General features: G+C 39.1%; 1 protein-coding gene and 1 long non-coding RNA gene across 2 annotated transcripts in view; both read left to right on the top strand.

Annotated features, from left to right (window-relative positions):
- Positions 1–16151, top strand: part of LOC134660292 (leishmanolysin-like peptidase) — a 167033-nt gene extending 150882 nt beyond the window's left edge. Inside the window, exons 13-18 of the mRNA XM_063516044.1 lie at positions 2195–2327; positions 2806–2965; positions 4388–4482; positions 9708–9779; positions 14890–15021; positions 15993–16151. Coding sequence (XP_063372114.1) covers positions 2195–2327; positions 2806–2965; positions 4388–4482; positions 9708–9779; positions 14890–15021; positions 15993–16133 — 733 coding nt within the window. The 3' untranslated portion in view covers positions 16134–16151. The remainder of the gene's footprint in view (positions 1–2194; positions 2328–2805; positions 2966–4387; positions 4483–9707; positions 9780–14889; positions 15022–15992) is intronic.
- Positions 7713–8286, top strand: LOC134660200 (uncharacterized). Its single transcript, XR_010097854.1, has 2 exons — positions 7713–8096; positions 8156–8286. It is a non-coding gene; the product is annotated as an uncharacterized LOC134660200 (long non-coding RNA).
- Positions 16152–21737: the final 5586 nt, after the last annotated feature.

Here is a 21737-nt window from a genome sequence, read left to right as displayed (position 1 = left end):
CTTTATCAATATTTTCTTGTGAAGTAGCTACTACAGGCCGGCCAGGTCTAGGGTCGTCTTCAACACTCTCCCTTCCACGTTTAAACTCGCTTGACCACTTTTGAATGGTAGATAAAGAAGGAGCAGACTCACGGTAAACACAATCCATTTCCTCTTTTATGGTTTTTTGATTTTTACCCTGTTTTGTCAAGAATTTTATCACGCATCGATGTTCTAATTTAGTTAACATTGTCAATTCCCACATGATGTTCATGTTTGTTCAGCAATTGCAGAAAAACAAAAGAACATCTCGGTTCGAATTATACTTTTTTTTAATGTCAATGAATAAACCTTAGCGGCCAGTAACGAAAGAAATTTTAGAAGAGGTTGTAAGATATCAATACCGAGAATATTTTGAACGCCCCTCGTATGTAGCGCTGTTGGTTTTCCATGTACTAAAATAAAATAAAATAAATATAAATAATTCTAATATTTATCTTTGTACACCTTAAATTGAAAGATTTTTCTCTTTTCCAAGCGATACCACGGATGATAAAACGGAGTAAGTTATTGACTGTAGCCTCGTGCCGCTACCATACAAAAATTATAGCCAAGGAAATTTGAATCTTGGTGTATTTACAATTGGGTTGAATTTCATTTGTTCAAAAAATTTACGAGACAAATGAAATGCTACCTACTTTGTTATTAACCTTTTGGACGCCAATGACCGATATATACGCACCGTAGGTCCAACGCCAAAGACGGATTAATCGGTCATAGACCACAGAGCAACATAGACCTAGGTGCATATGCATAAAGTTCAATTTCAGTTTTGACACTTCGGTGACGTGGCGTCTGAGTGACAGCTTTTGTGTTTGACACGGCGTCGAAAAGGTTAATGAATAATTATGCTCGAATAGATGGCGCCATACCTCTGGCCTATAGTCGTGTAGATGGCGACACCGTTTGATATTTAACAAGTGAAAAAACAAGGATCAAAGTCATATGGCGTTCTAAAAGTTTTAATCCGGTGTCGAAAGATGGCAGTAAATTTACTGTGACTACAAAATTTGCTTTTACATTACGCCTCTATACTAAATTCTCTTTGGTAATATGTATTAAAGTCCATATTTATCTTTACAAGCATCTCTGATAAGGAATATGAAGAGTAAGTTGTTTTTTATAATAAGTAATAAAAAGGCATTTATTTGTATCACCTACAATGAGGATGAACGCGCAAAGCTTAACGCAGATGACGCTGCAATCGTTAAAAAAATACAGTAATGCCCAATCCATAGAAACATGAACCATAGACTAGATACTTTTTTAGTGTCCCTGACAGCTTTTATAATCTGTGGGTTTTTCATCATTAGTAGCAATATTTTGTTGGACGTTCGTGATTGGTGATATACCTAGTCTGGCAAATAAGTTTTGTCAGTAGAGTATGTTCGGAAAGAGAGGACTCATACCTATTCTGCTTTTTAGGGTTCCGTAGCCAAATGGCAAAAAACGTCTGGCTGTCTGTCTGTCCGTCTGTCCGTCCGTATGTCACAGCCACTTTTTTCCGAAACTATAAGAACTATACTTTTGAAACTTGGTAAGTAGTGTATTCTGTGAACCGCATTAAGATTTTCACACAAAAATAGAAAAGAAACAATAAATTTTGGGGGTTCCCCATACTTAGAACAGAACCTCAAATTTTTTTTTTTTCATCATACCCATACGTGTGGGGTATATAGATAGGTCTTCAAAAATGATATTGAGGTTTCTAATATAATTTTTTTCTAAACTGAATAGTTTGCGCGAGAGACACTTCCAAAGTGGTAAAATGTGTGTCCCCCCCCCCCCTGTAACTTCTAAAATAAGAGAATGATAAAACTAAAAAAAATATATCCCATGCAAACTTCCACCGAAAATTGGTTTGAACGAGATCTAGTACGTAGTTTTTTTAATACGTCATAAATCCCCTAAATACGGAACCCTTCATGAGCGAGTCCGACTCGCACATGGCCGCTTTTTATTGTTTATTGCCTGCACCTACTACCGTTTCTGTTTAGCCTGATGGTTGACTGGTAATGATTGCCTTTAGGCATTAAGTCCGCCATTTGTACTTTATTTGTGCAATAAAGTTTACAAAAAAAAGAATGTATGATTCTCTCACTCGACTGATAAACTATACTTGCCAAACAAATATTTTATAAACTTTTCTTTTCAGGCGTAAGAACCCGGCGCCATTTTGTGAACGCGTCAAAGGAGACCCGTTGCGTACAGAATGCTCGCCGCGGCGTTCGGCCGTCGTTCTCTGTAACCTGGTTCGACATGAGAACATATTACCAAGGGCTTATCAGGTATTTTATTACTAAATATCTATTCAAATTTGGGTTAGGACCCTTAAAAAGTTACGAATCTGAATACGCATGGGCTTCAAAATCTGCAACCCTGAGAACCTAGAAAACGATGTCCATGTTGACTTTTGCGAAAAAGTACAGTTAAGGACAGAATGCTCGCCGCGGCGCTCGGCCGTCGTTCTCTGTAACCTGGTTCGACATGAGAACATATTACCAAGAGCGTATCAGGTATTTTATTACTAAATATCTATTCAAACTTGGATTAAAAGTCCGCACTAATCGGAATATCTCAGACTTTTTCGAAATCTGCACCCCCGAGAACCTAGAAAACGATGTCAATGGCAACATATTTCCGAGAGCTCATGACGAAATTTTTGTGGCCTGGCGCGGATGTCTCGTTTGGCTGGGTGGCAATGTGTTAAATTAAAGTATTATCATATTATATGTACTTATTTATACCATTTATTACTCGTCTCAGCACTTCGACACGCTCCCCAATGTGGCCCCAGGCGAAGAGGCGCACTACGGAGGCTCCGTGTCCCTGGCTGACTACTGCCCCTATCTGCAGGAGTTTACGTGGAGACACAAAAGCGTGCTCATACGAGGCAGTCGCTGCGAGTATGAAGAAAATACACCCAGTAAGTCTGTGGCGTCTCAACGTCGTACCACAATATTCTAACAGATGGCGTTAGCGTTTCCTACATCGCGCTTAAGCACAGTAAGTTAATACCTTATTCTAAATAACCGCGGCTCCACAGAGACCGCCTGCAACGCGCGCGCACTTCTAATGTAAATTAAAATACATCTAAATATGGCCCCCGCGGCATTGCGCCAAAGATGCTGGCAGCATTCCCTCGCTGAATGGCAATACTTTTGATTATGCCATAGAGAAAGAAATACATAGATTGCTCACTCCATGCATCAGTTTTGGTACCAAAAAGACTATTATTATTACAACAACAACATAACAACATAAGACTTTCCGGTCGGTGCTATATCTATTGTCAAGTAGCAGTACTGTTAGTTCCGCTACTCGATGCTAGATGTAGACTATGAAAATAATAGTCTTTTTGGTACGAAAACTGATGTATGGAGTGAGCTCTCTTGTCTTACTATATTTCTCTATGCTTATGCTCTCCAGAGAGCTGGCAGCTTTCTCTCGCAGCGCATTAGTATTGCCGACCGGTCAGTGACCAGTGACCGGTAGATAGTATCGATGAGGTTAGCTTCTCTCTTCTTAATACTGTTGCAAACGCAACCTTTTATTTGTATAAACTCTTAATACATTCCTAATGCAGTAGCTAAACGCGGCCGTCGGGCTCGGCTAGTATTCGGAAGCTTTTTCTTAAGCACCAATAGGAGCGCTCCACATACTTTGTATCGCGGCCAATTAGAGGCACCTAAATTTAAACCACCTTTTGTACTATTGAAATTATGCAAATCACTCTCTCATCAGCCTTCATACAACAACCACACCACTTCTACATTTAACCGTTTTGGCAAGAATCCTTTGTAACTAGTATCTTTGGAAGATTATATAAGTTCACTAAGTATTGAAGCTTTTTATTTGAGTCGTCGAGCTCCTGACCAGGGATGTTGCGGATGCCGATTTTTTGACATCCGCGGATGCGGATGCGGATGCGGATTTTTAAAGGCTCACATCCGCGGATGCGGATGCGGATGTCAAGATAGGTACATAAAAAACGTCAAATATTACATTTTAGTCATTTTTATTTCAAAAAACCGGCCAAGTGCGAGTCGGACTCGCGTTCAAAGGGTTCCGTACATTAAGTCCCACTCTCGCTTGACTGCTAATTTCTAATAGGTTTTTTTGGCTAATTACTAAATTACCTAGCAGTCTAGCACTTACGCCGATGCTAAGACGTTCCTGTGCCGAACTGTTCCATATCCGCATCCGCATTAAATCCGCATCGATTTTATGCGGATGCGGATGATGAAAATAATGCGGAAGTTCCGCGGTTGCGGATGCGGATGCGGATATTCGCAACATCCCTGCTCCTGACCTGCACGGCGGCTACAAATACATAATATTGTTACAGAGACTGACGTGAACTTCGCGCTTGAGAACTACGGCGCGCACTCCAAGTGTTTCGACCACAGCGACCGCGTGTGGGAGCAGAAGTCTTGTCGGCAGGTCAGTTCATAAATAAGATCATAATCAGAGTTCAAGAAATCGCGAAGCGTCGATAGGGACTACCGCGAAAACCGTTTTTCGCAAATTGCGGGGATCTTTCTCTTTTACTCCAATGAAGGCGTGATTAGAGTGACAGAGAAAAATGCCCGCAATTTGCGAACTTCGATTTTCGCGGTTATAGCCCTGGTTGACGTAACTGGTGACCGAAGAGCTAGCGGCTGCCTCGCACAACGTATCAGCATTGCGATACAGCGAGGAAATGTCGCCAGCATCCTTGGTACAATGCCTCAATTAAAATTTAGATTTAAGCTAGTTTTCTCTAAGTAATGACTTCTGACACACAGGGCTTTTGGGATTGGATCACGGGTGATATATACGAGGTACGCAACTGACGCAGAAACAGCTGTACGCTAAATCTTTTTGTATTTTGCCATAAGGGGTTATCCATTAATTACATCACACGTTTAGGGGGAGGGAGGGGGTCAAGAAAATGTGACATATTGTGACATGGGGGAGGGGGGAGACACAAACTTTGTGACGTCACTTTAACTTGATCAGTAACCGAAAATTTATTTAAATTATTTTATTCGCTGTACATTTAAATAACAAGTTTTTAAAACGATAATCGTTTTATATCTTTAAACATTATATTAAGTATATGGCCTATTTTATCTGACATTTTAGAAGTTTTATTAAATGACATGTTTCTAGTTGGTACATACCCAAGTGTTCTTAAAAGTACGAGAGTATGCCCTGTATATAAAGGGAAAGGAGACAAGAGTGATGTCAACAACTATAGGCCCATAACCATCGTGCCTACCATCTCAAAGCTAGTGGAGTCCATTCTATCATCTTCCCTAATGGCCCACTTGGAATCTAATAAGCTACTTACTGACCATCAGTACGCATACAGACAAAAAAGATCCACTACCATGGCGGCACATAAGATGGTAGACTGCATTATGACTGGTCTAGATGATAGGTACAAAATGGCGGGCATACTGTGCGATCTTTCAAAAGCATTTGATGTAATAAATCATAAATTGCTTCTAAATAAGTTAAGTATGTACGGCATTACTGATTCCGCTCTAAGTTTGTTTGCATCATTCTTGTCTGGCCGCAAGCAGGTGGTCAAAATGTCCATAAGTGGCAAAACAGTGTCTTCAGATACTGGTTATGTCAATTTGGGCATCCCTCAAGGATCGGCAACTGGCAACACGTTATTCTTATTATTTATAAATGACCTCCCGTCGGCAATTACGAGTGGCATTTCTATTCTATTTGCGGATGACACAACAGTCGTCGTCAACGCAAAATCGCACACGCAACTTGCTGAAAAAATTCACGAAGGAAGTGACCAGTTGAAAACGTGGTTTTCCTCTAATGGCCTGCTCTTAAATGTGGCCAAATCAAATGTTATGATTTTTTCAGGACGTAACGCTGAAGTGCCACCGTGTATCGCTGACGGGCCTATGCCTATATGTAATGAGACCAAATTTCTGGGTTTTACACTTGACTCAAATCTGCATTGGAAGTGCCATGTTGACGGGCTATGTAATAGGTTGAGTAGTGCTATTTTTGCCATAAAAAAACTACAACCACTAATATCTAGGAAGTCACTGAAGGCCGTATATTTCTCGCATTTTCACTCGTTGATGTCATATGGTACGGTTATTTGGGGCAATTCCACGGATGCAAATCGCGTATTAATACTCCAGAAACGTGCGATACGGTTACTGGCAGGAGTTAAACCCAGGCACCCTTGTAAGGAAGTATTTAAGAAAAATCGAATAATGACGCACTACTCACTATACATATTCGAAGTATTGATGTTCGTAAGAAAAAACCTGCCACAGTTTAAACGTGTTGAGGTCACGGGCAAATTAATCAGATCCACGGGGAGACTCAGAACAGTGCCGCGACGCATGGCACTTTCATGCAAAAACCCGCGAGTAATCGGCCCGACATACTACGAGCGTCTACCCGCTGAATTACGAATGGAAACATCTGACGAAATATTTGAACGTCAACTGAGGGTCCTTTTATTGAATAATCCACTTTATTCAGTAAATGAGTATATGACTTTGACATTTGAAATTGTAAATTGAATCGTGTAAATTTGACATGTTCTCATTTATTGATATTCAACGTAATGTATACCATATTTATTGTATTTAGAACATGACGATCATTAAGAGATACTCGTACTTAGTTATTCCCGTATTTTGTTTTGACATGAATTGATAAAATTGTTGACAGAAGATTGATTATTTTTAAGACATTTTTAATTTGTATCTAATAAATAATATCATGTTAATGTTAATGACGATCATAATATAAATTCATGTAGATTAGTTTAGCATAATTTATAATGTAATTTCATATTATGAGAATAAATATCTAAATCTAAATCTATTCGTTTAATTTTCTTTCCTAAGCAGTTTTGGGTTATAAAATTACTAATATTTATATCGTCAAAAATATTTTGATAAAATCTTGAGCCGACTGGCATTTTCAGAGACGATGGCAAGAGGCCCGATGGGGTGTCCTTAGTTCCTTGGAGCTTGGGACGGATGTTAGTGTGGGATGCTACCTGCGTAGACACACTGGCATCGTCCCACCTCCAACGGACTAATGTAAAAGCGGTCGGGGCGGCGGAAAGCGCCGAAATTTTAAAACGTAACAAATACAAGAGCCTCGGTAGAGAGTACCATTTTGTACCATTTGGAGTTGAAACTCTAGGTCCATGGGGTCCCAGCGCGCATAAGTTGTTCGCAGAAATCGCGAAGCGTCTGGTTGACATAACTGGTGACCAAAAGAAAAAATGTGACGTCACACTAGGGGGGGAGGGGGGACAAGGAGGGGAGGAGCGGTCAAAAAACCTAAAAATTCGTGTGACGTAATTAATGAATGACCCCTAAACGCAAAATACATTCTGTTTTTTTAATGCTAAAGGGGCCCACTGATTAACAGTCCGCCGGACGATATCGGCCTGTCAGTTAGAACAAAACGTTGACAGCTCCGAACAACTGACAGGCCGATATCGTCCGGCGGACTGGTAATCAGTGGGCCCCTTAAAAGTGTGAACTACTTCTAGAGAGAGGAACCATTTTAAAAATGCGTACGCATCCTAAGAATACCTAAGCCTCTGAAGTAATCACACATATCGGGGCGGGACAAATATCAGAACACGCCTCTATTGTCAGGGTATTAGAGTGCGTGTTCAGATATTGTGAACGGCTTCCCTTTATCTTGCATAATATCGATTGTCCGAAATACACTTCGCATAGCAGGTTTCGCAGAAACATTTTTAACCGAATGATACTTTTGCATAATTGTATAATTAGCATAACTGTCATGTCGCATAACATTCATTTGGCAGAATTTTGAATAGCAGAATACTAATATCGTCGATTTTACATACGCAGAATTGTATGTAGCAAAAATTACATTCCACCGAATTTCTTATGGCATATTGCTCATATTGCAGACTTTAATTTCGCAGAATTATGCAGCTGAATTAAAGTTCTGCCGAAATTGTTACCGCATAATACTCATGTCGCTGACTGAACCTACACAATAGGAATTGCTGCCAGAACTACAGGTTAGGTTAGGTTAGAACTGCGACCCCTACACAAAAACAAACTGCTTCCAGAATTGTAGGTTAGGTTAGGTTAGAACTGCGACCCCTACATAAAAGGAATTTCTGTCAGAAGTGTAGGTTAGGTTAGGTTAGAATTGCGACCCCTGCTCAATAGGAACTGTTGGAGTAGGTGTTCATTGGTGGAGTAGGGTACGGAAAATATTATTCTCGTCAACACTATGCCAATGAATTATTCTGCCTAAGGAAATTGTGCGAAAATACAGTATGCACAAGTAAATATTATGCGACGCAATTTTCGGCAAAACAATTATTCGATTATAGGTATATTCTTCAAATTGACATTATGCCATTGCATTATTCAGCTTTACAAAATTGTGCGAAACAACAGTATGCATTGAAACTTATGCAAAAAGTAATTCTGCGAAATGATGATTCTGCCAAGGGTTGCTATGCGAAAGTAAAATATGACAATAAATTTTATGCAACATATTAGTAATCCATTGTGAACACCTTGGCCGCTCCGATATATTGATGGCGACTGTACATGCAACACACAGAACAACAAAAGCACACTTTTGTTTTGTGTGTTTGCATAGCGTAATAATATTACACGATGGAAGTGTGGATGGGCCATTGTATTTAAAGTTGTACACTTTTAATTTCCATTCTGTTACCATTTTCCATACACTTTATATGGCGGTAACGGAATGGAAGAATTATATTACTTTTTTCGTTTCTTCCATTCCGTTACCGCCATATAAAGTGTACAACTTAAAATAAAATGACCCAGATGCTTTGGAGGGGCGAGTAGTTAAAAATGGGTTTTCTACTAAATATAACAATTCTTGCTTACGCTTGACAAAGCATTTTTAATGTAGGTATAGATGGTCAAGCAGATCTTGTCAGTAGGAAAAGGCGGCAAATTTGAAAAATATAGGCGCGAAGGGATATCGTCCCATAGAAAATTTGAATTTGGCGCCTTTTTCTACTGACAAGATTTGCTTGACCGTCTATAGGTATGCTTAATTATATTAACCGTGTGAAGTGAAAGCTATCGTTATGACTGTAAGTTGTTATTACTATTACACATATATTATGTAGTTATACATAATAGTTATACATACTATAGCCCTGTATTCTGTATTAGCATTGGCTTATAAGACTGTTAGCTTAACAGTCTTCTGACGAGAATTCATAAAAGTACAGTTGCCATCAGATATATCGGAGCGGCCGAGGTGCTAAAAAAATCTGAACATTCTGATCACGCACTCTTAACACCTTGACAATAGAGGCGTGTTCAGATATTTTTGAGCACCTCGGCCACTCCGATATATCTGATGGCGACGTACCTAAAGCAGAGACGCTTCTAGACGTTTCGATCTATCTTTGCCACCTGAAAGGAATCAATAAGTAGGCACGCTTTTTTTCTTGCTTGCATATCTTTTGATTATTTCATTTACGAAACTGCAGAATATAATGTTTATTTAGATATAACTACGCAACTGTTTACTCCAAGTGGCATAACCATTATTCAGGTACCCGTCCTGTATAAATCTAGAAGTATGTATACTTAATAAAACCGTAAATCGTGTAAATAAATAAATTATGTTGTTTCTTCCAGATACGGGAATGGCAACATTGGGGCTCGGGATGCTACAAATATAAGTGCGAAAGCGGCCGCCTGCATATTGTGGTAATTATCTTATACTGGATACGATATTTTTACGATCGAGTACCTACAAGACTTTCCCCTCTTTGGTTGTCTTCTTCTTCTTCCTTCCCTTATCCCACCTATGTGGGGTCGGGTCTCCTTGTCAATTTGCGCCAGAGTGGTCGGTTCTGGGTTGTCTGTTCTTCGATGTTCAGGTTCTCCAGGTCGTTTCTAATATTGGACCACCACGTGGATTTTGGCCTGCCTCTTCCTCTAGGGCGTTCAGGAAGGTTTAGCGCAATGTTTACAATATGGTCATTTCCTCTTCTTCGAGTGTGGCCGTACCATCGTAGACGAGATTCAAGATTCGAGATTTCCCCTCTTTGGTTGTCTTTGGTTATATTTCTATGGTATACGCTTTTGTCATACATTGTAGACCGTTATACAAGTATATTTTATATAAAAAGTACTGTACTACAAGTACCATGTGCTCGTGAATAAATAAATTATTTGCGGCACCCAAATATGCTTCTCCCTGTGAAGCGACGACTGGCGAAGTCCGAAAAGTCACTCACGTGATGGGTCCAACCGTACACAATAAATTACCTGCAGAGGTCACATCCGCCCCATCCTTGCAATGTTTTAAAACTAAACATTGGTTATGGTCCTTGACTAAACTAAAAGCATGGCTTCTCGAGCACACATTTTATAGTTTTAACCTGTCGAATCCCACGATATGACGTCACCCATAAGCGTTCTGGCTCATATATGAGCCACTGGGAGCTGACAGATTGAATTTTTAATGTAAAAATATAATATACTACATATACATAGTACACATTATATCGTATGTTGAATAAATCACATTGGATACATAATTATAATACTGTACCTGTTAACGTACTTGGGAAGCAACAATCAAACACAAGTTTCAGATCAAGACTGAGTCTCATTTATTCTATGCTTACCCACACATGCATGAATGTACATTAAGCAAAGTACCGACAATCTCCTCTTTAAAAAAAAATACACAAAAAAAAAATTCTCTCTCAAATTACATATAATATAATGCATACGTTAACTTATGACTTATGACTAAGTATGACGTTCTATGTGTAGTAAACAGCCGTTGTTTTGTTTTTATTTATGAAAGAACAAATAATCTCTCATGTAATTTTAGAAATAAATGCTAATGCTGACTGTTAGGTTAGGTAAATTTTGAAAAGACTAAAACTAAACTTTATGCTTGTGTACAATTTTAAAACATCAAAATGCATGCTAAACGATTTTCTTATCTAAGATACATATTTATGCAACAGTGTTAAAATTTCAAACCACATTTTATTTCAGATAAAATGATGATTATTGAGAAAATGTACTTAATTCAGACACTGAACATTATTATTAGGTACCTGTGTAACATTTATAAAAATAATAATTTCTTTATGTTATCATGACATAATCATTAAAATTATTCAAATAACTTAGGTATAACAAAATACATTTTATTTAGCTACAAAATCAATATAGTGCATACACATGCATTACATTAATATAGATAACAGATAACAGTGATGATTATAGAACTTATTGTTATAGGTATACATCTTAAAATACAATAGATAGGTACATTACCATTCCAAACTGTTTACCAGCCCCAGGAACCCCACCGATCAGGAACGATCACCTCCCTGCCGGAGCGAGTAACATAGTTATTACTATTATTATTGGTGGGAGCAGATAGTAAACTGGATGGACCGGGGTGCGCGAGCATTTCACGTGAGTTAAACCCGGTGTCGATGGCGGTCGGCGCGCCGGCTACGGCGCTCGATGACGTCACCGCGTTATCACTGCGGATACCGATATCATCGTAAGGCAGGGAGCACACTGGAGTGTCTTGCGCTGCCGGGCGCTGATCGGAATCTTTAATAAGATGTCGTCTATTCCTAATCAGAGTGCCACCACCACATATTTTTACAAGATACGAGCGTATACCGCGCAATGATACAATGGTACCACTCACCCAACGTTTGTCTATTCTCACTTTTACACTTTGTCCAGGGTGTAATTCAGACATATCACGAGCATTTCTGTCATATTGATATTTTTGGATTTCTTGGCGTATTTTCAACTCTTTTTTTACATTTTTTTGAATTTTAGGCAAAAGCAGTTTTGGAGGACATGGAACAATACCTCTTAGTTTACGGCTGTTAAGAAGCTCAGAAGGGGAAGCTAGTTTATTACTAATAGGAGTATTCAGGTACTCTATCAAAGCTAATCTAAATTCCGTTTTTTCATAGTGAGTTTTCTTTAGCAAGTTTTTAATCGTTTGAACCGTCCTTTCAACTTGGCCATTAGACTGTGCAAAGTGTGGCGATGACGTTATATGTGTGAAACTCCACTCTGCAGAGAATATTTCAAAACTGTTGGACCTAAATTCAGGCCCGTTGTCAGAGATAACTGTGTTAGGAATACCATGTCGACTGAAAATGATTTTCAATTCCTTGATAACGTGATCAGAGGTTAAAGAATTCAATTTTGCAACTTCAACGTATTTGCTAAAATAATCCACTACTATCAAGTATTGGTTTTGCTGAAAATGGAATATATCAACACCTAGTTTGGACCACGCTCTTTCTGGCACTGGATGTGGGATTAAGGTTTCTTTTCTATTTTGATTTTTAAATGTCAAACATGCCTGACAGTTACTTATGTAGTCCTCTACATGTGCATTTATATTTGGCCAAAACATACTCTCCCTAATACGCAACTTACATTTATCTAAGCCTAAATGGCCTATGTGCACGCGCCTTAACATTTCGTTGCGCATCGCAACTGGAATAACAATTCTATCGCCTCTCCATAACATTCCATATGCTAACGTAAGTTCGTCGCGGTAACCCCAATAAGTCCTAGCTTGAATGTCAACCTCGTGTTTCTGTGTTGGCCACCCATCCTTAACATACCTGAGTACTGTCTGTATTTCCACGTCATTTCGCGATGCAACTTGTATTTTTACAAAATGCGTGTCCAGTAACGGGTTACTTACCGCGATGGCACAAACTTGTGCTTGCAAATCTAGCTGATCTCGCGGCACTTCAGCTGGAGTGGTCGTCGGTTCTACAGCGCGTGACAACGTATCTGCCATATACAAATATTTTCCTGGCTTATAAACTAACTTGAACGTGTACGGCTGTAAACGAAGCAACATTCGCTGTAATCTAGCTGGAGCGGTTGCTATGGGCTTGCAAATTATACTGACCAAAGGCTTATGGTCTGTTTCTATTATTATGTCACCCCTACCATATATATACATATAAAATTTCTCACACGCGTAAACCACAGCTAAAAGTTCCTTCTCAATCTGAGCATAAGCTTGCTCAGCTTTTGTAAGTGATCGCGACGCGTAACAAACCGGTAATTCATTTTGCATAAGACAAACTCCTAATCCATTCTTAGACGAATCTACTGAAATTACCACGGGCTTATTGAGATCATAAAACTGTAAAACGGGAGCTTTCGTCAAGCAATCTTTTAAGTCATCAAACGCTTTTTGGTGGTGTTCTGTCCAATGCCATTCAGTATCCTTACGTAACAGCTCTCTCAATACAAAATTCCTATCCGATAAGTTTGGTATGAAGTTACCTACGTAATTAATCATTCCCAAAAATCTCTCTAAATCTTTTATGTTTTCCGGTCGTGGCATATTTTTTATGGCAGAGGTATGAGAACTATCTGGATATATACCTTTTGCACTAATTCTATGACCTAAATATTTAATTTCTGTTAAACCAAATTTGCATTTATTTTTATTTAACTTTAAATTGATTTCTCTGCACCTGTTCAAAACCCTTTTCAGACGGTCGTCGTGCTCTTCTTTTGTACGGCCGTAGATAAGTAAATCGTCTATAAACAGGCACACTCCGGGAATATCATCAAAATTTTCAAACATTTTCTTATGAAAAACTTCTGAAGCGGACGTAATTCCGAAAGGTAACCTTAAGAACTTATACCTACCGAAACATGTGTTGAATGTGCAAAGATCCGTACTTTCTTTGTGCAAACGCAACTGCCAAAATCCCTGTTTTGCGTCCAACGTACTATAATATTTAGATCCCAATAAATTTACAGTAATTTCATCTAAGGTCGGCAACTTAAAATGTTCCCTTTTAATGGCCTGATTTAAGTCACGTGGGTCTAAACAAAGCCGTAAGTCACCGTTAGATTTTCGCGCTACGGTCATACTGTTAACCCAGTCGGTAGGGCCTTCCACTTTTGCAATTATGCCCTCATCTACCATATTATCTAATTTTTCTTTGATACTATCTTTTAGGGCTACCGGCATCTTTCTCGGAGCATGAACTACGGGTCTAACACTACTATCAATTTCTATCTTGTACTCACCAGGCATACATCCTAACCCCTCAAAAACGTCGTTATACTCACGAAAGATACTGTCATAATCCTGTGTGACGTTAACGTCCTTTATCAACTTAACTAACTTAAGTTCACAACACGAATCGCGGCCTAACACCGGTGCTACATAGGACGGTACATCCGCTATCACGAACTCCAGTATATAAAAGTCATTTTTGCACTGTACTTTTAAATGACACGTGCCTAGTACAATGATGTCGTTATCTGAGTAACTCTTATACTTTATACCCGTCCTAGTTAAATCTTGTTCTACTAAACCAACCTGGCTTAAATATTTTATAGGTAAAATATTCGCATCAGCCCCGGTATCCAGTTTAAATTTAATAGTAACCCCTGCTCCGAAAGCTAAGTCTATAGACCAATCACTACTTGAATTACTAAGACAATAGATACAAAAGGTTCAATTCGGCTGCGCCATGTTAACGTACTTGGGAAGCAACAATCAAACACAAGTTTCAGATCAAGACTGAGTCTCATTTATTCTATGCTTACCCACACATGCATGAATGTACATTAAGCAAAGTACCGACAGTACCTAATGATAAATTGACATGTAATATGAATGATATTATAATTATTATAAATAAATTAATATGAATATGAATATTAATAAAAACTTTAATTTTTTTTTAAATATTATATCTAGGACATGCAAAATTTTGTGCTTGCATCAATAATTGCTAGGGTTGTCATGTCACTAATATGTATGTTCCAGGTGGGCAACTATTCGTACACCTGCTTCCACGCGGGGCAGGTCCTGCAGATCCGCATCATCAAGAGGGGCTGGCTCCACAAAGGTGGCGTGGTGTGCCCGCCCTGTAGGGAGGTGTGCGGCGATGAGTTCAAGGTCAGTATGTGTGTTAGTGTCGTAACTAGAGTCAACACTTGTACACCTGCTGCCACGTGGGGGTGTAGATCCGCATCATCAAGAGGGGCTGGCTCCACAAAGGTGGCGTGGTGTGCCCGCCCTGTAGGGAGGTGTGCGGCGATGAGTTCAAGGTCAGTCTGTGTGTTAGTGTCGTAACTAGAGTCAATACTTGTACACCTGCTGCCACGCAGGGGAGTGTAGATGCGCGTCATAAAGAGGAGCTGGCTCCACAAAGGTGGCGTGGTGTGCCCGCCCTGTAGGGAGGTGTGCGGCGATGAGTTCAAGGTCAGTTTGTATGTTAGTGTCGTAACTAGAGTCAATACTTGTACACCTGCTGCCACGCAGGGGAGTGTAGATGCGCGTCATAAAGAGGAGCTGGCTCCACAAAGGTGGCGTGGTGTGCCCGCCCTGTAGGGAAGTGTGCGGCGATGAGTTCAAGGTCAGTCTGTGTGTTAGTGTCTTAACTAGAGTCAATACTTGTACACCTGCTGCCACGCGGGGCAGTGTAGATGCGCATCATCAAGAGGGGCTGGCTCCACAAAGGTGGCGTGGTGTGCCCACCCTGTAGAGAGGTGTGCGGCGATGAGTTCAAGGTCAGTTTGTATGTTAGTGTCTTAACTAGAGTCAACACTGCTCGCCGCTCTACCTAGATATAACATAATACTGCTTGCACTTGGCGGGCCATAATTCTGTAACTTTAATTAGTATATAAAATAACGTTTTATTCTATTATAGTTTTAACTGACAGCTGACAGTGAAAGGTGCCAGTTTTTTAAGTGTATTCCCATTTGTCCCTGCTGGGAATAGGCGCTGCATTCAAATTATTACCATATTTTCCCGCCTCATGTATGGCGGTGATCACGTGGGGCGGGAACAAATGGGACTAAACCGTTTTTTAAGTTAGTTATTATCCTAATATTCACGTTATAATTATTTATTTGTTATTTCAGAGCCGCGGTGAATACTGCAAAGGCGGCGAAGAGGCGATGCCTCCGAACATGTACCCCAGTGACGTATTACCATGCTCCGCGCCATCTTTGTTACCGGCCGCCATCTTGGTTGCGGCGGCCATCTTGTGCCGCGTATTTTAATCACTTTAATTACCATTTCTGGCCAATGGGGAGAGTTACTGAACTGTAGGGGCAGTACAAGAGCCCCCTGTTTATTAGCGCGCAATTTAAATGTCAAGCTTAAGTTTCTAACTTGCGCCACAAGATGGCAGGACCTGCAGCGTATTAGGTAGCTTGCGTGAACGGTTGGGGGTGGCACAGGAGCCGTCAGATTTTTGGCGCGAGGCGTAAATGTGAAGGTTATGCTTCCGATGTAGCCCACAAGATGGCAGAACTTACTATGCACAAGAAAACGTACGAGAACGGTAGATTAGCACTTGCTTTGGCAATGTACATGTTTATGTTTCCGATTCAGGCCACAAGATGGCAGACCCTCCGCGCACGGTCTCTATACAGCTTCGCATTTGTCGATAATCTGTTTTCACCTTGGCTACGCCATATAAGATGCAAGTATGTAGGTAGTTCCTGGTCGAACAAAAGATACCTTTAAAAAAGAATACAGTAACTTTGTCGCCTAAAAGTACGGGGTTCTTCAGTATCAAATCCGGTAGTTCTGATTTTTTGCAGACTTGTTTATGATGTTGGCCCAATGAATAATCCAAGCTTATGACCTCGAGCGCCGAACGCAACTTTGTAGAAAATAAAAATAAACCGCGAAAATTTCAGTTTTTTTATTAGATTTGGGCGATTATAACCCTAAAGGACTAGCTTTTGATAGCACCTTCTCGCAACGTTTTTAAAGTAGACTAAATTTGCTACAATACGAGACTAGAATTGTCTCTGTAGATCTAATAGTTTCCGAGATAAAGCCTTTCAAAGTCCGCATAAAAATCAGAACTACCGGATATCACGCAAACTCTAACGGCGCCGGCGTTATTCATAAACGTCTGCTAAGTTAATCAGCGGATGATCGTCGTTTGTCCCTCTCTATGGCATAACGACAGATAGGGACAAACAACTATCATCAACTGATTAAGTTAGCAGCCGTTTAAAATGAATAACGCTATATGTATAAAGTTACTGAACTAAACCAGATTCCCGAAAATTTTAACCACTAACTTAACTTTTAAACAAGTTCTTTTAATGGAATTTGTTTTTTTTTTTTTATGGTTGGTGGTATTTCTAGGCTTTTTAAATATAATATAAAAAAGAAAACTTCTTATCGTATGTCGGTTAGACAGGTAATTTTGTCACCTTCATGTGTTAATTAAATCAAAACCAACTGTTTAAAATAAACGAAAATGACGATAGTGTTTAAGTAGGTATGTACAGACCAAATAAATTATTATATAAGTCGCACCACAGACAAGTACACTAATAAGGATTGTGAAGTCGAACAAGAAATCGTAGTAAGTATAAGTATACTACACAAATATTATCTATGGCAGAGATGTGTTAAAGGGCACTGGGGCAAAGTCGTCACTGTTTTTAGGGTTTCGTACCTCACTCGTGCTTTAGGATCACTCGTGCTCTGTCTGTCTGTCCGACCATTTATTAAGGATTATTACCTTGACACTTTTTTCTTAACTCTAATACTTTTCTCAAAAATTAAAAAAAAAAGTCAACCCGGACCTATTTCATACTAAAAGGGGGGGTTGCGGCAGGGAGAGGGGTTGGGACGCTAGTGTGCGTAAAGCACCATACCCAAAGGTATCATACTACATTCATAAAAGGCTGGCTATAATTTGTTTTTCAAAAAACACAATTTAACCGAATCAATTATATTTAGTGGAAAGTCAAAATGTGTTAGCGCCATCTAGCTAGATCCTTGTCAGACTTTACATATTTGTTAGTTTAATTGTCTGTGGTCAAACTAGATAGTTTAGTGTATTACCTTAATTTAAATATCATACTAACATTCTATACATTGCAAAAGTTACCTATTTTATTTTGCAATTATAAGTATTATTTATATCAAAATATACTTTTATTACTTTTACAAATTATACATAATTATGTTTATCTCACATTCGCTCATTCCTAACTAATGACATAGAGAAATATAGTAAGACAAGAGTGCTCACTCCATACATCAGTTCAGACTATTAATTTCAGTGTCTACATCTAGCATCGAGTAGCGGAACTATCAGTACTGCTACTTGACAATAGATGTAGCATCGACCGGAAAGTCTTATCTCAACAGCATAAGACTTTCCGGTCGGTGCTACATCTATTGTCAAGTAGCAGTACTGATAGTTCCGATACTCGATGCTAGATGCTAATAGTCTTTTTGGTACTAAAACTGATGTATGGAGTGAACACTATGTATTTCTTTCTCTATGCTAATGATGAGGTAATAAATGTCTTTAGTTAGTTATAGATTAAGTGTAATTAAGTATAAGGCCTGAGTGGACGCTCGGAGCGGAGCGTTCGGCGGGGCGTGCAGCGTGGCGTCGGGCTCACAAGTGATCATATATATTAACTCACATTTATAGACGGGTCTAACGCGAAATTTATTAAATTACCTTTATATACCGACGTTTCGACACAGGTTTCACTGGTCGTGGTCGCGGCTAACTGATGCCCCAGCAAAATGTCAAAACAGAGATTTGTGCAGCTACCCGACGAAAAGTATATGAAACAAACTTTTTAGACATCACATTTTCAAACCACCCATTACAGATAATGACCTGTGTCGAAACGTCGGTATATAAAGGTAATTGAATAAATTTCGCGTTAGACCCGTCTATAAATTTGAGTTAATATGTGTTCAAAACGCGAAGGTTTTAAATATTATATCATATATATTATTATACTCTTTGCAAGTGATGTGAGCAGCGTGCACTAAGGCCGCTCCTATACGTGCGCATTTGTTTAACATGCACGCCGCGCGCCCCGCCCCGCAGCACGCACAACAAGAGCGCCCACTCAGGCCTTACACTAAGAGTTCTTAAGAGAAATGACAGTCTTCTTGTTTTATTCGTCCATGATTTGAATCATTGTTTATTACTACTTTATATGTGACGTTATCTATGAAAAGGGACCTTATTGTCGATGGCGCTTACGCCATTATTAACGACGCGCCGATATAAATACATTGCCGACGCTGTGCGGCGTAAGCGCCATCGACAATAAGGTCCCTTTTTATAGATAATGCCCCATATTGTTTATAATGCAACTATAATTGGGTAGCTTTCATAATCAATTTGCTCAAGAATTTTGTTTTTCTTAAAATAAGACTAAGTTTTTACTTTTTTAATTTTTTGTATTGTGATCTAAATGTTTTTTTTAATTGCGTCAAGTCACTTTTGTGTTAATTGTACGTTGTATTTTAGTTTTAACACACTTTAGCGTTAGAAAGTTCTTAAAATAACGGTTTATTGTGACATTCCCTCTAAAAAGAGCCTCAGTTCACTATGATATAGTGCACCGAGGGCCCTTTTCCGAGAACTGGTACATTTAAGCCGACATTTCAACTGTCAGATCCCAGTGGCTCGTATTTGAGCCAGGACGCTTATGGGTGACGTCACACGTGGGAGTTGACGGGTTAATCAAAACTTGGCATTTTCGGATGAAATTTTAGCAAAATATTTGTCCACTTTGGCCTTGACCAAGTCGGTAGAAAACGTACGAACCCAAATTAAAAAAATAAATTTCTACCTCCGCTGAACATTGAACAAATGTCTTGGTCAATTTTAGGGTTCTGTACCTAAAGTAAAAAGGGACCCTATCACTAAGACTCCACTGTTCGTCTGTCTGTCACCAGGCTGTATCTCATGAACCGTGATTGCTAGACAGTTGAAATTTTCACAGATTATGTATTTCTGTTGCTGCTATAACAACAAATACTAAACCCTTCGTGCGCGAGTCCGACTCGCACTTGGCCGGTTTTTTTTTTACTGACAATGCTTAAGATTTATCTTGAATGCCATACTTTAATTTATTTTTAATTAGTGCAATCACTATAACTATATGTTTGTAAATAAAATACTTCTATTTTTTAATGGTGCTTCATTTGCTTTAATCGTGTATATGTTATTTCTATTATAAGTTATTTTATACGCAAGTATATAGCTGGTCAACCAAATCTTGTCAGTAAAAAAAGGCGCGAAATTCAAATTTTCTATGGGACGATATCCCTTCGCGCCTACATTTTTCAAATTTGCCGCTTTTTTCTACTGTCAAGATCTGGTTGACCAAGTATAGTCGAAGTTTTTTCAATGTGTTTTTGTAAAAATGTACAAAAAAAATTACGATTTTTTTGTCAATACGGGTAAGTAGGGCTGGGAACCCTGGCGTTCATGTTGGGGCCTGTTTAAACATTAATTGTGACGTTTTCAACCCAAAAGGTACCACATTGTCGGTTGTCGATAAAGTTGATTTCAAATTGAAGCTATATGGAAATAGCGCCTTATTGACAACCGACAATAAGTACCCTTTTGATTGAGAATGACACAATTAGTGTTTATTGGGATAAACTCCCAATGAGGGGAGGCTGAAATATTCGCGGCCTAAGCTAGAAGAATAAGAAAAAAAAAAACTATGCTTCTTTCTTCCCCGCCCCTTTGGCAGTTTAAATATTGCCGCCATTACTAACGATTATTACCGATTGATAATTAACATTTACTATACTCCTTTTATTTTATTTTCTAAGCCGCGAATTTTTCAGTCGCCCTCGTACGTTTGCCACTAAATTAAGAAGAAAGGAAAAAGCTAATGTAGCACTAATCAATGTGTAAACAGGCCCCAATGTGAAGTCCAGCTGACTAGTCCAGCCACACTTAACCTTTTGGACGCCAATGACCGATATATCCGCACCGTAGGTTCAACGCCAAAGACCGATTAATCGGTCACATATCACAGAGCAACATAGACCTACGTGCATATACATAAAGTTCAATTTCAGTTCTGATACTTCAGTGACGTGGCGTCAGCGTGACAGCATTTGTGTTTGACACGGCGTCGAAAAGGTTAACCATATGACTTTACGAAAAAAAAATTGTATCACATTTTTTAGGGAACGCTTACTTTTTTCATATTAGTCAAAGAAAAATTAGAATTTATTGAGATTAACTAACGTTAATTCCATATTCAATTTTGTTTCGTGTTTGGATTTAGTAAATTAATTAATATTTAACGTATTATCGTTATTATATAAGAAATCGTGAAAATTTGTATTTGTGTAAAGAAATGTAAAACAGATGAAACTGTACTGATATTTAATAAAAAATATTTTGTATAAAACCATTTGGTGATTTTATTTTAACTAATTATTTATTTAATTCAATAAAAGATACATGATAATCTTAAATATCTAACTACTAATCATCGGTCTAGTTACCTATGTGACTAAAATTTTACATTTTCGCTAAGTACCTAGCTTTAGCGATTGACAAGTTGGCTAGGGTAACAAAAAATCGCAAGTTCGACGTAAAACCTTTATTTAAAACCCTAGTTGAGAAACAAATCGCATAACTCAAGCTGTCTTTTCTAATAACAGTGGCGTAGCTAGGCGTGAGCAAAGTGGGCCGTCGCCCACGGCCTCGCGCGCCATGAGAGGCCTCGCGCGAGGCCCCTTCGGGCACAGTGAAAGAAAAGGGCCTCGCAGATGCGATTTCGCCTACGGCTATAGTTCGTTTTTTTAGCATTAGAAAGAACTTGAAAGAAGGTAAGCGATTTTGACAT

Source organism: Cydia amplana, chromosome 26 (assembly GCF_948474715.1).
Source record: "Cydia amplana chromosome 26, ilCydAmpl1.1, whole genome shotgun sequence".
In the NCBI taxonomy this organism is placed as follows: domain Eukaryota; kingdom Metazoa; phylum Arthropoda; class Insecta; order Lepidoptera; family Tortricidae; genus Cydia; species Cydia amplana.
The sequence above is the reverse complement of the archived record's forward strand: the minus strand, read 5'-3'. Positions and strand labels throughout refer to the sequence as shown.